This window comes from Myodes glareolus, chromosome 7 (assembly GCF_982192425.1).
Source record: "Myodes glareolus chromosome 7, mMyoGla1.1, whole genome shotgun sequence".
Taxonomy (NCBI): Eukaryota; Metazoa; Chordata; class Mammalia; order Rodentia; family Cricetidae; genus Myodes; species Myodes glareolus.
Genome location: NC_142032.1, coordinates 2,591,544 through 2,611,566, shown reverse-complemented (window position 1 = coordinate 2,611,566; position 20,023 = coordinate 2,591,544). Strand labels below are relative to the sequence as shown.

The 20,023-nt window shown below is 46.9% G+C and overlaps 2 protein-coding genes across 4 annotated transcripts in view; one reads left to right on the top strand and one right to left on the bottom strand.

Moving 5' to 3' along the window:
- The window catches only part of Eno4 (enolase 4), a 34,543-nt gene extending 27,114 nt beyond the window's left edge, over positions 1-7,429 (top strand). For 2 of the 3 annotated variants that reach the window (XM_048423061.3, XM_048423060.3), the window contains 5 exons: positions 423-548; positions 1,899-2,094; positions 5,204-5,271; positions 5,801-5,918; positions 7,121-7,429. In XM_048423061.3, the coding sequence (XP_048279018.3) occupies positions 423-548; positions 1,899-2,094; positions 5,204-5,271; positions 5,801-5,918; positions 7,121-7,266 (654 nt within the window). In that variant the 3' untranslated portion in view covers positions 7,267-7,429. The remainder of the gene's footprint in view (positions 1-422; positions 549-1,898; positions 2,095-5,203; positions 5,272-5,800; positions 5,919-7,120) is intronic. The other variant, XM_085694173.2, reaches the window with a different exon arrangement.
- Positions 7,430-10,170: 2,741 nt separating this feature from the next.
- Shtn1 (shootin 1) overlaps positions 10,171-20,023 on the bottom strand; it is a 102,900-nt gene continuing 93,047 nt past the window's right edge. Inside the window, exon 17 of the mRNA XM_085694171.2 lies at positions 10,171-12,044. Coding sequence (XP_085550297.2) covers positions 11,822-12,044 — 223 coding nt within the window. The 3' untranslated portion in view covers positions 10,171-11,821. The remainder of the gene's footprint in view (positions 12,045-20,023) is intronic.

The following is a 20,023-nucleotide window of genomic DNA, read 5'->3' as shown; positions in this document are numbered from 1 at the left end:
TGTATTGCTGCTGTGTGTGGCAGCTATGGACTGGTGTTATCGCCCACCTACCTGGGCAGCTAGGAGCCTGCACTACCATGTCATAACCCTAAATAGAAAGCCATTCTTCTCCCACTCTCTACCTGATCTGCGTGTGTGTAGATGGCTCCATCTGAAGTCAGTGGGAAGAGCTCTCTCTGGGGCATCGAGAGCAACGGTGGCTTACCTTCCCTGGGTTAAAAACTTAAATGAAATTTAAAGTACAGGGGAGGGGAAACTGCAGTCAGGGTATAATATATGAGAGAATTAAAAAGAAGAAAGTACAGTGTGCAATGGAATGTGCCCACCAGTGTACAATCATCGGTAAGATAGGGTTTGGATGACATGGCCGCCATCTGCAGAACCCAGCATTTATCTTTCACTGCCTTCCTTACATGCATCAGAGCAAGGGCAAGTACGAAGTGATGGTGGGCACATACAAAAACACGGCTGAGATGGTGGACCTGTACGTGGATCTGATCAACAAGTATCCTTCCATCATTGCCTTGATTGATCCCTTCAGGAAGGAGGTAAGCAGGGCCCACCTTCTCTGTTCCCCAACATATATTTTACACATGATAAAGTAAGGAGTCTCACCTTCCACATTTTATAACAAAGCAGAATACAAAACCCATTCTTCTGGACGTCTGTTGCTGGGAACGTGTTGTAATTTGGGCTGGGCTGGACTGCTTTGTTTTGGCATTTGTGAAAAGGCACTTACCAAGCCTGTGAATAGCAGAAACACAATTACCTAGGAGCATGCCCATCTGTGAAATGAAACAAGCCATTCGCAAACCCTTCAGGAGTACCTGCGTATTTACAGCAGCCTGACAGACGGAAGCCGGCCCTGCTGTGCCAGCCAGTGCTTCGATAGGTTAATCATATATCATTTTCATGTGCTCATGGAAACAGGACTTCTATAAAGCCAGATATTCCTCAGGCGAAGGCCGGTGACTATGTATGCATACAAGTAGAACGGCTATATTTTGAGGTTTCAGATCCCGAGGTTTCACAGCGTATTCAAATGAACACGTCTGACCAGGGCCATCTAAAGGCCTGGGAAGACCACATCCAAAACTGGACTTCTTGATTTGTATGGCTTTGAGAATCATCTGTATGTTAGAACAGATAATCTCTCTGAGACAACAAATTAGATACCAGACAATAGGGATCGAATTTGGAGTTTCAGGGCCTAGAAAACTTACAGTACTCTCAGAAAACTCAGCTGAACTCAGGGCCGCAGGACCTCACTGGGCCTTGTTGGGATAGTCCTGAGGCTGACCAAGTTCTGTCAATTTGAGAGGACCCACCCGCACAGTCAGCAAATATGGGATGGCTTGAAATCTGGTCCAGTGGCCAGGATAACTTTATGTGCATCTAGGTATACACATGAACACACATCTAATTAAATATTTCATGTCCTACAATGGTCTCACCATCATTGATACAATAGTCTTAACAAATAAAGATGCTCAAGGCCCTTACAAGCTCTTTTTTAGGTGTTTGTTTCATGGAAATAACTGAAGAATCTTGTAACCAGTCAGTGTTTAACCGCACTGCTGACAAAGCCCTGGGTGGTGATACCCAGGCCTCAAGTAACCCCAGGGGCAGCGTGGGGAGGGATATTTAAGGCATTCACTCAGGTTTTGGTTTCTTCCCCCACAAGATCTTTAGGCTCAAATTAAATTACTTAAAGCTTCTCTCCACGAAGCTTGCTAATTTGTTTGACAGTGGCACAAAAATCCTTAGGGCACAGACATCAAGCAAAATGTTTTTTTGTGTTCAGAAAAGGTGCATGATTTGATTATATGCTGGTATGCCTGTTGTTTTGTGATAGCTTTTGATGCACTGTAACGATCACCTCTTAAATCTTTACCCAGGACTCTGAACAGTGGGACGGCATCTGTGCTGCTCTTGCTTCCAAGTGCTACATAATTGCAGGGGCTGCTTCCAGAAGCGTCTCTAAACTCCTGGAGCACAGGAATACCAGCACCCCCAAATCCCACGGGCTGGTCATAAACCACACAAACCAAACCACCATGTCTGACTTGGTGGAAATAACCCATCTTCTCAACGGTGAGTAAAATATTGACTCGAGAGACCCGTAATGGCTTGGTTATGCAACGAGCCAAACCCACACAGTGTGTCCAAGTTAATGAAAAGCAAGGATTAAAACTTGAAAAGCAAAGGAAGTCCAGCCATTGGTGGGGGATCGAGTGCAGCTCTATGCCTGGCACCAGACTTCGCTGGTCACAACTGCTGGCAGCTTCACAGCGTCACGCTTTCTGCCCCTAACAGAGGGACTAAAGCCCAGCCTCCTTCCAGAGGGCAGAGCCATCTTAGCGCACCCATCCATTTGCTTTAGGCTGTAACTTTGGGGTACAGAGGAATATCAAAGACTCAGAAGGGGTACCCAGCCCTTACCGCTAAGCAACAGGTTTAAACCTGTGACTCTGCCCTGGGAAATCCCTGGTACCTTGGCCAGGTCGCCAGAGAGAGCGCAGTCCTCTGGCTCATGGAAACAGCTTGACATTCACAAAGGTGAGGCTGCAAGTACCACGACCACGAGGGAGCAGAAGGGCTGGATGTGTTAGCCTGCCACACCTGGCCAAGGCCCTATGAACGCCCCTACACATCACGACCAGCGTGCTCGCTCATAAGCCTGAGGATCTGAGTTCAATCCCAAGAACCCACGTAAAATGTCAAGTGCATGCTTCTAATCCCAGTGACAGTGTGATGGAAGCCAGAGACAGGAGGATGCCTGGACTTGCTTGCTGGTTAATCCAGCCTGCTCGGTGCAGTTCTAAGCCAATGGGAGATCTTGTCTGTCCTCTGACCTCCAAATGCATGTACATATGCTCGCCTGTACATACACAAACACCCACATGGACACACAGTTTAATAACAGGTTCATTTCAGCTGCAATGCAATGCTTGCAGCAATGGGAGGGTCTCGTCTTCTCTGCCAGGGGCTGTCTAATTTCCTCCATGAATCTAGGAGATTCTATGTGAAAGGGTAAGCTCAGACCAAATAAGGATACAGCAATTAGCTTGATTGAAACTTAATTGCCTCCAGATCTCCGGGGGCCATTTTATTTCACACTGGCCTGGGGAAGTCTAGGACTGGGCACAGTTGGGAGCTAGGTCACCCTTAGAGGGGAGCTGATCTTTCTCAACAATTTAGGAAATGGCAAGAAGACCCCATTTAAGAGAAACCGTTTTTCTATGAGCATAGGGGCCCTGGAGAAAGGAGGAGGCTCCCTAACTGCAGTACCAGAAAGCTGTCTGCAGATCAACAAAGCTATATAGCACCTGGGGGCCGGAGAGGCGGCTCCGTGGTTCCCAGCACCCACGTGGCAGCTCGTCTGATACCTTCACACCAGTGCACCTAATCATTCTATCATCATTTATGCCCCAGCAGTAATGGTGATGCAGTGCTGAACCATGCCTGGGCAGCCTGTTTGTGGCGGTTCTCCAGCTGTCCCTACCCCGGGCAGCCCTAGATGCTTGCGTCATTGTCACACCCAAGGTTCCACAGTCTTCCTTTATGCTGTCTATCCAGCGTTTTGGGGGGCCTTCCTCTCGGCCTCATTCTGTGTACTCCTCCAAGCAGTGTTAGGAGGGGGAAAAAGCCTCTGGATGCAGGTCCCCAGCAAGGAATCTGGATCCCAGAACACACCAAGGGATGCCAAGTGAGACCCAAGGCGTCGTTGCCTGTGGCCTTGGGACACCAGGGAGAGCAGCTGTGTGGTAAGATGGCAGCTGTTTAAGCCCCAGGGTAAACCCTCACAGCTGAAGTAGCCGTATACAACACCCTCTTTGCTTTCCTGATGAAAGCTGAAGTTTGCAGAGGTTAACTCTCCCCTTCACCCATTTGCCCACACTTGCTCCTTTTCAGTTCCAAATGTTTCAAAGCAAGGACAAGTTGCTCCTTTGACTCAGATGCCTCCCCTCGCCCTTCACTTGGTCAGTTCCTCCCCATCCTTCAAGTTTTGGTTTAAATGGACTGGTGCTCAGGTTCACACCACACCTGACCTGCTGCCCCTTAAAGGTTCTGCCCTGAACTTTCTTCATTGCAATAGCAACCCGATTTCTCTCCATGGTGATAACTATGAAGATTTGTGTGATTGATGGCTGATATTCCCAACACAGTGCATCAATCTGGATAGGTCACAGCTGTCCTGTACACTTACGCACAGTACCCGACACACGGATACCATCCTCGGGGCTGTGAGCTAGGCAGAAGGACAGTCTCAGACCGGGAGCACGGCTCAGAGCCAGCCAGCCTGGCAGCCAGGGGATGGGGCAGGTACCAGAAGGTAGACTGGCAGAACTAGTGAGGAGATGCCCATTGGAATGCTTCCTGCCTGGAAAACACAAACCCTGTCACTATAGAAGTCTGCCTTTTAGAGACCGTGGCAAGTTTCAAGAGGTTTTGAGACTCTTACTCTGACACATCCAGATGGGAGAAAGAGAGGCGGGCATGGTGGGGCAGCACCTGAGGGGAGGGGCTGTAATTTCCCCTGGATGAGTTGAGAAAGTTCTCCCGCTAGGTAAGGACTCCACAGTCCACGTCCTTGGCGCATATTTGACACCCGAGCAGCAACGGAACTGAATGTCATAGCTATGCTAATAAAAACTCCATCAGATTCAAGCATCCTCCCCCTTCCTTTTAGTAGTAATAATACTGTATCTTACAATCAATATATCTTAAATTTAATAGCCTTTGTGGTTTTGTATGCATGTTCTATGTGGAGGTCAAAGGAGAGCCTCAGGTTTTGGTCCTCTCCCTCCACCTTGCTGGAGACCGTCTCTTGTGGGCGACCCACTGTGTAGGCCAGGCTGGCCCTCCCTGCAGAAGTCCTGATGATTCCGTGGGATTACAGACATTAGTGGTGTTATTTGCAGCTTCCACGGGGGCCCCAGGGATCGAACTCAGGTCCTCACGCTTGTGCGACAAGTGCTGTCTTTGTTTTTTATTAGCACATTAGGCACTGAAATGGAACGGAACAGATAAAGCCAGGGAGATAAAGCCGCAGATGCTTGGGTAAGAATGCTCAAGTGGTTAGACTGTGGGTGCCTTCCCCAGAAACTCTGAAATCTCAGGGAAACTGTTTTGATCAGAGTCCCCCACGAGTGTGAACTGCTTGTCAGTCACACGTGACTGACGGGGGCTGCTCTTGCAGGTAAAAGGCAGCTTGCGGTCTTCGGGAGCACGGAGGCAGAGTCCTCTGATGACAGCCTTGTCGATCTGGTAAGTGCAGCGTGATGGTCAATTGTGGAATTGCCAAAACACCGCTTTTATGATGAATCGGTATTTCAGGGAAATGCAGTCTTTGGTGGAGAATGTCGAGTAACCTTTTATGAAATAGACTTGCTTCCTCCCAGACAGCTCCCTTTTGCAAAGCGCTAATCTTTGAACTTTTTAAAAGAGGCAAAATTGAACTTCAGGGAAAATGGCGGGCACAGTAAAATGACTGGGGTGTACACTTGCAATCTCCCCCCTTCCCCGCCCGAGACGGGGTGCAAAAGGCCAGGCCGTGTTCCGATGAAATCGGCGCACTCTCAAGGCTCGGAAAGTGCCTGATGGTCTGTCAGGCACACCATCTGTTTGCCCTTCAGTGCTCAGCTTGCCAGCAGGCCACTTTACTCCCACAAAGATGAAGAGAACCCCCCCCCCCACACACACACCAACAGCGTCCTGCAGCGGTTCCCTGTCTCGTTAAAGGGCTGCTCAAAACCAAAACTCTCCTGTTTAAAATAAGTTGTTTTCCCCACTTCAGGCTGTTGGACTCGGCGCCCGGTTTATCAAGTTGGGGGGTCTTTCTCGGGGCGAACGAGTGACCAAATACAACCGCCTTCTCGCTATAGAGGAAGAACTCATCCGGAGTGGAACACGGGGTAGGCGCTGCTTTCTCGCTTTGTTTTCCCTTCGCCCTGAATAAGGGAACAAAGAGTGGAAGGGAGGGAACAGAAGTCCCCCAGCAGGAGGGCGGGACAATCCAAAGACTGCGAATCAGCGCGACAAGAGCAGGATGGCACCGCCACAATGTCCATTGTTGGCTTAATGGATTATCTATTTACCTGAATGCTTAAGACTCTCACCACCCTTCTCCTGGCTGAATGGGCTGCTTGGTGCTTTTCAATAGAATTAATTGATTGGAATCTCCAAGCCTGCCTTTTGTTATGGCCCAAATTATACTTAAGGTTTCTGCGGGGCCGTCCCTGGAAGTTAAAGGCAGATGTGTTCCTTCTGAAAACAACTTGTTTCGCTTCCCACAAGTAGGCAGCATGTTGATTCTAATGCGGTACCACAGAGAGGATGAGGTTCCCCAAGAAAGGAACCGATGGCTTATGAAACCCAAACTTGGTAAACCTGCACGGGGAGCTTCTTGTGTCTCTGTCGGAGAGAAGCTAACTAATATTCACTTTTAAAGGCAGTCTAGAGTTAGTCTGTGTTGTTTACTGCGTGATACAATGGCTTGCCCAAATATTATTGTTCTAAATATCATCTCATCTGTCTTTCATTCTGACTGTGGGACCTTTGAAGACCTCTCCTATTTCCAGTCCCCCAGAACCGCTTCAGACCATCTAAAAGAACCCTGGGATACCGGAGGCCCAGCCCCTTCTTAGGGGCTAGGCCAGTGCCCCTGGCATTCTGGAATGGATTAGGGCGATTAGTGAGAATTTCTCTAAAGCTGTTAGGCAAACACCAAGAACACCCCGAATTAGCAAAACAAATAGCTCCACTCCCACTTTTGAGGAAGCAATCTTGGCAAACTGTCAGCCACTAAAGGATGGTTGTTACTATATGTGGTTCTGCCTGGGATGGGCCCTCTCTGCCACGATTTCCCTTGGGGTGGCTGGTGCTCCTTTGTTTTCTTGTACAAGGCTGGGCTTTGCTGGTGTACATCAGTGCCCTGAATGTCACAGTAGGTGTAACACAAACAGACTGGAGCAAGTGACAGGCTGTTCTGAGAATCTGGACCCTTTCTGGATGGGTCTGGTGATGACCTTTAATCCTGCCACACTCAACATCGAAATCAGTGCCACTGGTCAGGATGTAAACCTTATTTATTTATTTATTTATTTATTTTAAATAGGTTTCAGTGAAGAACACAATTTTTCTTCCTTCCAAGAGGATGCTGAAAAGACACCAGAGGCTACTGCCATGATGGCCGAGGAAACTCTTGGGCCCCTGGACTCTATCTTCCCTACAGAAGTTGTGGAGGATTCAGCTAAGCCATGAACCTCCTCGGGCTGGACTCCAGAGCATACCAACACCACAAGTGTTGGCTAGCCGGCGTGAAGGGTGTCTCCACACTGGCTGGACTCCTGGCTCCGCCAGCTTGGGCACGCTTTTTATTCTTTCAATTTCACCATTGGATAAAACCCTGGCGGTTTTACCTTAAGTTCCGTGAACTTTATTGACAGCCATCACATTGCCGTGGGGACACAGGTTCTACTGAATCTGAAGGTCATGACCTGACTTCATTAGAAGCTAATACAGTTTGAAGCTAGGCCCATACTCAGTCAGGCACTGTACCCCTCTCAAGTCAGAACACCTCCAGAACCAAAAGGTTATTTCCCTCAATAGCTCCCAGTGCCCCACAGGCACCCACTGATTGTATTAGGCCCTCTGCTAACTTCAGATGGTTTTCATAGCCAGTCACATGCACCAGGCACCACGGGGCAGCACCACAGGACTGTCTGCAGCAACACTTTCTTTCCTCTTAGCTTCTTCCTACTTTTGATTGCCTTCCGCCCATCCTTTCCTCTCAGGTTTTCGTCATTCCTGTATGACTTTCTCCTTAGATCCTTTCTGGAACAGAGGTGGGTATAACTTAATAAGTACACTTGCAAATGGATATTCACACATTGTCCGGTGCCCTCTTATTGACACCACAGCATGAAGAAAGGAGCAGCAGTGGTTAAAACAACGATGACAAATTCATGTTGACAGATGCGCCTCTTCTGTGCTGGGCTTTTAGCGAGAGTACCGAAGTGAATATTCAAGAGGGGGACAATAGCAGCCAACCCTTTACATTACCACGTCCTTTGTTAGGTGAGTTAGCACAAGGGCTGTTTGTAACTAAAGACTACATAAATCGCAGGGTCCTGGCCTGCAGCAGAATCATTTCAGTTGGGGCTTAAATAGTCTGTTTTGAGGAGAATGACCAAGGGAACATCATGTCCTCATGGGAGAGCCAGCCCCCTCCCTCTCAGCACTGTGATTTGAGATTGGCTCAGTGGCAATCTCTTTGAAGCATGGAATGGGGAACTGGTAAGCATCACTCCAAGCCTGGGAAAATGTGTCACAGTTTGTGGTGGCCACTGTCTCTCCTGACACTTAACAACAAACAGTGGGGCAGCAGAAATTGAAAGGAAAATCCATTTTAAAGTCAGGATGGAGAAGAGGAGGTGTTTACCTGGCCCTAGCAGTTGTCCTCATGACATGAGTGTGCCTTGCGATGGATATAAATTCTAACCATTGAAACCAGAGCGAAATAACGACCAGGTCAGTACCTTAGTGTCGGCCCAGAATGCACTCTGCTCATACTAGCTTTGCTCGAGGACGGTGCACCAATGGCTAGGTGTACTTTTCTTAGAGGGCTAAACACTGCCTCTCTTTGTTATTTATTCATTTTCTTATTTGCATGCTCCTTCCCTCTCTCTCCCCATTCTTCTCTTGCTGATAAAATGCATAACATCATCTATAAAGAGATGAAAGGAATTCATCATAGCCTAGAATAAAATTACCGTGTGACAGATATGAAGCCATTCCCAGGCTTCTATAACAGTAACAAACGGGCTACCCATCCTCCACAACCGTTCAAGTTGCTCTCTGCTGAAGGCGATTTGAACATAGTGGGTCTTTGCAAAAGCACTCCAGGATGTGTGTGAGAATGTGACACATACAAGCTGTCGCTTGGCCAACATGCAACCTAAAGTGGTCTGGGAAGATGACTCATGGTCAGGCTGACCTTCCCTGTGTAACAACCCTCTTACTGTTCATGAAAGTAGGGAAGGAGTTACATGTGCATACACACACACCGTTTACTCAGACCAATCCAGTCTGAGTGCTCCTGTCCTGGGGACTCCTATCAAGCAGATGCCCCAGGCTGGAAAACTAATGACTGACAGGGACTTTGGGTGGGACTTGCTCAGACCTAAGGGCTGCAGGCATCTTAATGAAGTCCCTCCTCTCCCAGCAGAGGAGAGAGTCATCATCCTTTACAGAGTGGCACAAGGGGCCTGCATGTCTCTCCGCGCCTGACTGTGGTCACACAAGTGTCAGAAGCAGTCAAGAGAGCTACAGCAGAATAAATGTCCTGCTAGGGAAAAATGTGTGGTCCCTCCCAACTTGAAGACTGCAAGAGTTGAGTGCACACATCCAAGAGCTCACCTTGAAGATGGAACAAACACCACCTGCTTTGCCAACAGTCACCCTGGCAGAGGGCAGAACCTTAAAGCTGAGGTGAAAATAAAATAAAATAAATTGTAAGGAAAGAGCGAGCAAAGGTCTACGTCAAATACCTGTGTACTGCAGTCCTTTGCAAGGTGTTGTGGTACAGGAAAGGCAAAGATGCTTTTACAACACCAGGCACAGCTAGACACCTGGTCGAGCCAGCGCATCTCACCTCATGGTTAACTTCTGCTGGACATGAGGCTGCTTTTAAACTGTGTTAATTCTGTTGATACTTGTGATGAAGTAATATAGAAAGGTGGTGTGCCTACTCTCATATTGCCAGATGTGTGTGAAATACACAGCATCAACCTGGTGGCAGACTCAGGAAGCATGGAAGAGAGCTGCTCAAAGAGAGCCGGCTCGTGAAGATTCCTGATGTTACAGATCATATCACTCTTGGACCAAACTGTGCAGGACTGCGTTGGTCCGCGGCTGGGCAGGTAGGCTGGAAGCCGGAAGTTTGCCTAGCACACAAGAAGCAGAATTCTATTAAGTGTCCCTCCAGGCTGAAGAACTTCAAGATGTCAATAACCACAACCGACCCTTAATGACAAATCGTTGTGTGTCTCTTTTAATGTGTTGTGTTGAGGAGAGTTCAAATCACAGCACAAATCACAGCAGAACCCATCCGAACAAATGAATCTACTTGCGGTGAGCATATCATTCAGTTATGGAAACACACAGTTGAAAAAAAAATCATGTTTTAATTCCCCATGAGTAAACTGACAGGGAGCCATGAAATCAGCACCGAAGAAACAGGGAAACAGTAAAAGCTAATGAACCTACAGAAAGAGAATTGTCTCCAAATTGAGGAAGTGTTCTCACCTGCCTCCCCACCGCCTCAAGCCTACACTAGCAGCACACGTGCAGAAACACAATAGGACACAACTACTGCAATTGTTACTATCATTCTCTTTTGCCCTTAGGTGCTAAGCACCTGACAACTACATGCTGAGTCATGCTAACAAAACTAAGCCTTTCACTTTCTTTAATAGTAAAATTACCATTACTGAATCATTATCATAAAAAGTGCATTCAAGTACATTACCACTTATTTTAAATAAACACCAATTTTGAAACAATCGACTTGAAAACCTGCATAAGTTGCTTTTTTTTTTAAATCCCTGATTACATTTCTATTTATTCCTCGTGGTAGTATGAAACATTGTATTTTTAGAAACTACCACTTAATTTCCTCTAAAAAAAACAAAACAAGAAAAGACCCATGTAATATAGAACGGCAGTGAAGCAAGAAAAAATAAGTGTGCTTGTCACTAATTTTCACTGTGCGTAAAATCTGGAGTAAAATACGGTGCTTGTGCCACGTGAGTGTGTGGGAAACACAGGAGTATGTGGTTTGCCAGGGTATTCCTTCTAAACTCAAGGTTTGGGCTTCCATTTCATTGCCGAAATCCTTGGCAAGCCTTGGACACGGGCATGTTTTTCACATGTTTAAAGGAGCTAACTGTGATCAACTTGGAGCTAAGAGACCTAGAAGCCGTTTGCCACCTCTGGAGCTCTCCCATGGATGGTCTCAGCGCACCCCATAGTGATATTTTGTTTATGATCTAACAAAAAGTTTCCCTGAAGATAGGGCACAGCTAGCCACACTAGTCAGCTATATAGGCTGGGCAGTGCTGGCACACACCTGTAATCACAGTAGCCACACTAGTTAGCCACAGAGGCCAGGCTGTGGTGGTGCACGCCTTTAATCCCAGCACTAGACGGGAATATAAGGCGGAATGAGACAGGAACTTGCTCTGTTCAATAGAGGTTAAGAATTCTCTAGTAGCTTGGCTGCTTTGCTTCTCTGATCGTCAGGCAAACTTTGTTAGACCATAAACAAGATATCACTTACTGCAGCAACTCTACAAAACGGAGATGCTCCTGGACCCACGGACTTCCAGGCTGCTAGGGCTGCACACAGAAGGATTGGATTAAAGGGAGCCTTTAAAGATCATGGTTAAGTTTTGTGGCCTCTGTCTGCCCAGTTTCTGGCACCACCTTGAATTTCATCATGGATACATTTGAAGAATAGTGCGCACAATTCCCAACAAAGACATCAACACCCGAGTTTCCCGCCACCTTCTCGAAGAAGTCACACTCCACGTAGAAACCAGAAAGAACCCTTATCCCACAAAGATAAAAAAACTACCCAGAAGATGCACCTTGCTGAACAGCTTACTTATGTTTATACTTGCTACTTACAAAGTGATACCAGCAAAGAAGTGTGTGGCCAGAACAAAGGAAGTGTCCAACGGTCCTTGACAGTAACCCGAAAGAGCCACATGCTTACGGACAAGGGCCCGCAAACGCGCCGGCCGCTGGCCCCAGATCAGCAGTTGGAACTGTCTGTCTCTCCCGCTTTCCCACGGCTGTCCTCCTTGTCCTCGGGCTGTGCTTCACCTCCTTCCTCCTTGCATTGAGTTGGGTCTTTCTCAGCAGCCTGGTCTTTGGTTTGGGGTTCACGTGTGGAAACAGGATCTAAAACGACAGCTGGCTCAGCCTGCTTCTCACTGTCCACACATTGTCTCTTGCGTCCACCGTTACTGGGAGGCCTACAAGAGGAGAGAGTTAAATAGAAAACGTACAAAGCAGAGAAAACATTTGACTTTCAGATTCCTGGATCCAGGAAAATAACAACAATTAAAAAAAAAACAAACTCCTAAGCCTAACCAACATGCAAAGCATGTAGTCTTTGAGATGCAAGCCATAAAAAAAAAAAAAAGGAGAAGCAGCAGCTATTAGATTACATAATAGGAGCAGAAGGCCAGAAAAGAGAAGGCAGGAAAAGTCAAGGCGATTAACTACGGAAGTAGTACAAAGCCAAATGCACCTACCTGCTTAATCACATACTCCTCTCAGGAAATACGCAGCCCTGGCTCCACTGTGCATTTCCAAACACTGCCCACGCCAGTCCTGCCCTACCTACCACCCTGGCACAGCTAGGAAGAATTAAGCCCGTCCCCCACGCCCCCTGGCCCCCAGCACAGCTGTCTGCAGCTTAGCTGTGAGGAGCTGCGTGGAGAGGGTTGGGGATCACCCTGGCTCAGGGATGGGTAGATGAGAGTGGCAGCCAGCTGTGCCCACCACAGCCATTACCACCCAGGAGGGAATCCCGACCTCAGGAGGAGGTAGGCGGAGGAAAGGGCTGAAGAGGGAGCTCAAGGAATAAGCTCCAACACTGTGATCGGAAACTTCTCTAGTCAGGAGAATGTGGGTCTCGAGACGTTTCTTACAGAATTTTAGAAGCAGTTTCCTGTCCCTTGGAAGTTGCCTCCCTTCTGATGCAAGAAGCTGTTGTTTTCCATGCCAGGCAGGTGACATTTCCTTGTGGGAACGGAGGTGTCCCTCAAACATAATCTCTTGCCAAGTATCAGGCTGTGGGCCCCGAGTCCTCTCAGATGTCACGGTCAGCACCTGCCCTGGGTTGTTGATTCTGGGCTGCAGGACTTGCCTAGAGAAAGTCCAGCAGCTCTGATGCTCTCAAGACTATTCTGGTCCTCCTGGCCAATTCCAGGATATGACTCTTTCACCCCAGAGAGCCATGAGTCAGGAAACCGCAGGCCCGCCCGATGCATGATGGAGAGTCACTGCTTAGCGTCTGCCCAGTGCCCTGCCCTCTTGCAGGTCAGATCTTCTGAGCTACTCTCATAGTGCCTCTCCCTGTCGGAACTTACCACAGTTAGATAACATATGGGGCAGGGGCTGCCTAATCCCTAGCACCTAGTGCAGATCACGTGTAAACAAATGAATAATAACTAGAGAAGATCCAGAGAGAAAGCTTTGGTGAGGAAAGCTGGAGGTCTCTTCTGTGCACGGAAACAGAACAAGCTATCTCTTATGGAAGGCGGCCTACGTGACCTGCTCACAAAGCACAAAAGTCTGAACCCAAAGACCATGCTTATCACTAAGAGCTCCTTCCAAACGCTTGAAAGTCATTCTCTAGCTGTCAGTCATAGTAAAGGCGTGACTTGACCATCACCCTGTGTAGTTACCACATAGCATTGTCTTCCTTGGGAGAAGTAAAAGGAAGGAGATGCTCAGGAATGGAGAACACAAAGACCATGATGGTACTGTCCTTCTACTTCAGCCAGTGAAACATTTCTCAGAACACCTGCTACTATGTCCTAGAGATGGGTTGGGATGCCATTTCCTTGATAGTACCTGTTCCGATCCAGGCAACGTCACTATCACAAAAGCAGAGCCACCGATAAGCACTGTTAGAGGAATGAGATCCAGGCAACAGGGGACACTGTCAGGTAATCTGTAAGAGTCTGCTGTCTCTATGCATGAACTTAGGTGTAACTGGCAGAGCTCAAAGACAAGCTAGAAATGCATCTGTGTCTGACAAAGGCCGACCAGGCTGATGCACCAGCCCTGCAGGGCGCGCTGAGCCCTATCGCTTGGAACCGCACATGCATCAGTTCCAGGAGGTGGGCAAGCTGGAGAAGCTGGGAGGAGCTGCAGAATGGATCCATAGGCCGGTCACTGCCACATGCCAGTCAGGCGAGTTAGCACATCATGCCCTACATAAGCTATCCCAGAGACTGCTATACATGAACCTTCTAGGGTTTATTATGACCTCACTTCTGCCTTGTTACATCTCAAGCGCATTTCGCTCACGGCCAACCAGAAACTGGGCACAAACAAAACGGGGGATCCCAGGAGGTCAAACTGCAGCTTAGTTTAGGTTTAGTCTGCAGGTCAAGTCCAGTCGGCTTCACCAGCTTGCTTGTGAGCCCCCTGCCGTCAGCCAGCCAGTCTGCTGGAAGCATGCAAAGGTGGTGTCTCTCAATCCGCCACTTGGAGAGAGCAACTACCGCCAGTTCATACTGACCTTGGCCGCTCCGCCAGACTACTGTGGGTGCTGGCGTGTCTCTGCATATCTGCAGGCGAAGGATGGTTAACAACTCCTAGCAAAAGCTGTCTTCATCAGCTGGGGAACAGACATTTCCAGGAAGTGCTCTCAGCATCCTGTGGCAGCAACACACAGGCTGATGGAGCTGAAAGCTTAGAAGCCTCCTACTGTTGGGCTGAGACTGTTTCCGGAACTGTCTCCGTCACTGTTTCTTATCTGTGTTGTCATCTGAGAGGTCATTCGCTGGCCTGCCTGAGAACCCCATGGTTGACTTTCACTACTGAACTAGGCACAGTGGCACTGCCCGGGAACCCCAGAGCAAGGTGGACAGGGATGAGAACCTGGCCTAGGAGCGCGCTGGCTGCTCACAGGTAGCAGAGCCAGTGCAAGAGTCTGAGCTGCCTCCTTTCTGCCTACTCCTGAACATGGAGCTATTTCCCAGATAGAACGTTGGTGCCGCAGGCTAACTGTGGACACTTTCACCAGTGTATTTCCATTGTTTCCACCCGCAGCGTTCAGATCAGCAAGGGGCAAAGCCCACCCCTCCAGCTGCGGTTTGTAGTCCTTCCTGGTTTGATATCACTAGGTCCCTTGGAGCTGCTCAAAGCTCGCATGATGAGAAGCCTTCCTCCCAGGGCAACCTTCTCTTTCTATCCCTATGATGTCTCTCCAGACTCACTCAGGAGACAGGCCTCTGAGTATGCTACACGCCAGTGTGGAATTATTTAGACTAGGTAAATCGAGGCTGGAGGACATGTCCTGAACATGGCGCCACAATTCCCTGGGCTTGTATCCTGAACCGAATAACAGGAAGAAAGAGCCAACCTGTAGCGTTCATTGTCCGCCCCTCTGCTTCCTAACTGGGGATGTAATGAGAAAAGCTGCCTCAACCTTCAGCCGCCACATCTCCCCTTCCACGATGGGCTAACTCTACCTTCAAACTGAGCCCGAATTAGTCCTTTCTCCCTCAGAGGACACTGACCACAAATAATCAATTAAAGTTCATACGCATAAAGAGCGTGGCGGCCTTTCTCTTGAGGAGCAGAATCAGTAAAGCAAAACTGCTGAGTCACGGAGAATGAGGAAGACTGTGAATCAGTCCTTCTCTCCCCTGTCAGATGCACCCTCCAGGGGAACAAGGGAACCTTCCACCCATCCCCTGGCACAGAGCCTGTATCTGCTGTCTTGGGGCCCAAACTGTAGAACCTTAGCCAGGATTTTCTTCTTTTCCCAAAGACTTGTTATCTGTGATCCACTCAAATGACCTTATCCATGGATCATTCTGGATCATGCGTTCAACAGTTGTTTTAAGACAAAACAAAGGCAAAGCTAGAATTGAAGAAGAGCCAGAAGAAGGGGTTCTGGCAAGTGAACTTGAGCCCTGCACCATGCTGGTGAAAGGAGATATTGGACCCCAAACCATACTGGTGGGAAAAGAATCAGAACCTGCCTCCAACGGTTTTCACCACAGCTGAACTTGGTAAAGGGACTGGGTGATTTCTCAGACTGTGTCAGAGGAGACAGAAGAGAAGCATTCTGCGCGCCCCGCCACCCCAGGGCCCATCATTGTTTGCATTCAATGACAATTCCTTTCAAAATCAACTTTCTACCTCCCACTTATATTCCAAAACATTCTAGCTAACATTTCGGCTGCAATTCAAATTAACTAATGCCCCAAAGAGCCCCTAATCGACACGGTTCTGAGCTCAATTGAATACAATCAAAGCTCAGGAAATGAAGGGGGGAATGCTTATTTCATGCAAATTCTGAATATCGCTCCAGCTTAATCTTACTGATAATATAAAGGTGGGACATTTTGAACATTACAGTGAATGAAACCTTTAAGCGGCGAGAGTTATTTTATAAAATGCTACCTCTGAAAAGCTGATTGCCAAACAGTATAAAAATGGTTTGAGGCATAAATGCCAAGTTCATTTCTATTTCACTTCCGAGGTAACTATCTCTCAAATCGCAACAGCTGGACTATTTAACACAATCTGGTGAATCACAGCACAGCGCTTCTCTGGGCTCCCAGTGGGACGTCTGCATTAGTCCGTGGCAGCGATCCAACAAATGACGTACCGCGGCCGGTCCGAACTCTGTGTCACTGACAATGAAAACGGGTAAAACGACAACCATATTTACCACCCTCAAGGATGGAAAACAGAAAGATTTAAATTTGTCTTTGTAAAGGAGTTTTCTGGGAAGACTCCAAAGAGGAAGTCGGCGTCTATCTCCCTAGAGTAAAAATAAGCCTTGCTTTCTTCCCCTCCTTCCCATCCTTGCCCTCAGTTAGCTGACAGTAAAGGAAAGTACCATTACTGAAGCTAAATGTTCACCGTTTCTTCCAGAAACTCTTGCTTTTCAGAGCTTCTCACGTACCGATCCAAAACTTCAGAAACATTACATTCTAAACATAAGCTGGGAATCTCTAATTGCTATCAAGTTTCGCTCTTGTGTAACTAGAGGCAGAACAAAGCTTCAGTAGTTTTGGTTTTGTGTACTTTTTAAAAACTGTATTTTATCTGTGTCCATCTGTCACTATGGACTCTGCTTTTTTGACTCTGCTTTTACTTGTAGGAAGACAGATTAAAGTATAGAAAGTGTTCCTTGCCTCCGGATTAAACAGGTCCCTTTTGTCACAGGTAACAATAGCTGGGGAAAGACCCGGTGCCCACATTCAGCAAAATTTTCCTTTAGTTTTTTTTTTTAAGCTGCTATGCAGTTTCTGTCCCAGCCCATGGTGGTCCCTCCAAGGCTATAACAGCTTGTTTATTCTGCTAATGTCAGCCAGACCAAGGACAAGTAATAGGTTATGAACCTGGACAGCCCTCACTAGTAAAGCCATGTAGGCAACCCCTGAACTCATTACAAAACACTTTTTTGTAACATATGAAGCCTTTCTTTGGCTGCTGGGTTGGTTTTTTACTGTTTTCTTTTCTCTCTTTTTTTTTTTTTAAATAATTTTGCACAGTTTTTAGTTACTATGAAAATTCATTTAGATCCTGGGTATTTAAAAACTTAGTGTTATTTACAAGAAATATGTTAGAAGACACACAGTCTTCCACAGAGGTCACCAGAGCTAACACTGGCTCCTTTAAGACGAGCTGTGCACAACACACATTTTCAAACATAGATGCATTTTAAGTTTTCCTTTCAATTTACTACATTTTGTACATCAAACTTTTAAGACAGGACTGAGAAGGAATTCCGTTTGTCACCTTCTGCTGTCCATGCTACCATGGCATGATAAAGTGCATTGCCAGTGAAATAAATGTGTTTTATCTGGTTTAAGAAATTCAGCGGGTTTATGCCAGGATCTGAAATTGCTTTTTCCATCTTGAAAGTTATTTTTCTTTCAATCAAAACAGAACAAAACAAAACAAAACTTCACTCTTCCCTAGGAAGCACAAATAAAAGGAAATATAAACACTGTTAAGAAACAGTTTTTAAAAACCTACAAAGTACCAAGGGCAATTTGCAGAAATGATACATTTTAGACAAAGTCCTGTAAAATCAGAGCCCTTGTAACTGGAAGCAAACATTAAGAGGCGATTAATTCTTTGAGAGAGTGGAGAATTACTCGGCAGCACTTGAACAGTAATTTTGAGATTTACTCAACGGTATTTTACCAGTCATTTCTTCACTAGGTGTAATACATCCTGAACAATTAATCTGGAAGAAGTTGCTGTCTGTACAGCCCTTCGGAACACTGAGACAATACCAGGGCTGAGCTTTCCGGCAGGCCACAGGATAACTCCTGGTGTGGGGAAGAAGAAAAGACCAAGTTGGGGGATCTCAGCTTCCAGAGCATCCAGTTGTTCGGCTAATTTTGTTGTTAAAACTTAATTGTCCATGTACCAGTGAACACGGGGCTCCATTGTGGTCTTGCTCTGTGGAACAGAGCCGTTTCCTGCAGTGTCCGCACACAATTCAGCAGCGCTAAGATTACAGCTGAGCGCCCAGCAAATCCTTTAATTGTATAAGAGCATCAGATTAAGCAGGAACGTCCATGCAGCTCATTCTGCTAGTAGACTCTTCTCAGAAATAAATGTTTACGAAGTACAGGGAAGGTGCCTTCCTCCCCGTCTCCTGCAATGCAGAGCCTATACACAGACAGATACACACACACACACACACACACAGACACACAGAGAAGCACACACACACATACGCACACACACTCAGACACATACATATACTCAGAACACACACACACTCAGACACATACATATACTCAGACACAGGCGCACACACAGACGTGCGTACACACAGACATGCATACACACACATACACACACAGATGTGTGCATACACAGATGTGTGCACACACAGACATGCATACACACACACTCTCTCACACACAATACTCCGACACACACAGGCACACACAGACGTGCGCACACACACACACAGACACACACAGAGACAAACCCACACACCAGAAAGAGAAAAAGGAAAAGGAAGTGACGAGGGAATCGTTACTTCTGAAAGTAACCAGAAGAAAGCACACTGCTGCCCCCACAGGGACAGGTATCTTCCCTGACCTCCATCTGAATAAAAGGTTGACCCACGCCTCCCTGAAAAGATGGTTATATGGCCAACAAACGGATGCTTGCCCTGCTGAGACCAATGTTAGAAAGATTTTACGTGAAGTTGCTCTAAAAGTAAGTTTAAGAATAGAAATTTCTATTTGAGAACATTATTTCAAAAGCTGAAACTCTTCCTCCTCTGATTGTGAAGACCAGTACTTTTCCATTTCATTTTTAAACATTAGATTCACACTAGAAATAACAAATAAAACTGAAGAGACGAGTTAGAGGTCAAACAATGATTAAAAAAATCAATCCGATTTTTAATTAAAAACTTGAAAGGCAATTAGACTTTTTTTTTTCTGTCATGAAAAGGTTTGACTGGTCACACCAACCAAGAGACATCTAAAATTTCTCTCCTATCAGCGACCCTCACTATTCAGAAAATGGGTTACATAGGGTGAGCTCTCGCTAGAATAGATCTGTATGGGGCCAAATGTCACAAGTATTTAGAGATACCACAGATCAGGAAATTAAATGTAAATTAAAATAAAAAATGGTTTCACTAGAAAAGGACACTTTCCTATTGAAATTGAAGTCCTATAATTGCTACATGGGTTTTGTGATCTTCTTTCTTTTTAAATCTCCAAGGGCAGAAAGTGACCTGTGTTGAACCTCCCAAACAAAAAAAGCAAGCTGACTGCCTGCCTGGCGGCTCAAAGGGGTATTTAAAAGAGCTCGAAGCTTCCAGGGTGGGAGGGTCTGGGACTCAGAAGAGCGGATGCTTTAGAAATGTGTTGGCTGGAGGAGTCTCCAGGAACTGTGCTTAAAATGACCAAGAGAAGAGGAGCGGTCTGGAAAAATCACTGCCTATCACTCCCCGGTTGTGGGATTCCATGTGACTCGGACTTTCAGTGCAAAGTCGCAAATGAAAAGTCGTTGTTGGGGACGGTGTTGTTTAGTTGCAACTCATTGGGGGGATATTCACTTTTGGGAAAGTAATTCATGGGCAGACAAAGCCTGGTTCAGACCAGCAGTCACTTCCAGATGAGGCCAGTTCAGAGGTGCAAAACCAAAATGGTGACAGCAGGAGATGCTCACATCTCTGCTTGGTTTGTGAGGCAGAGACGGTGAGATCTGCTCA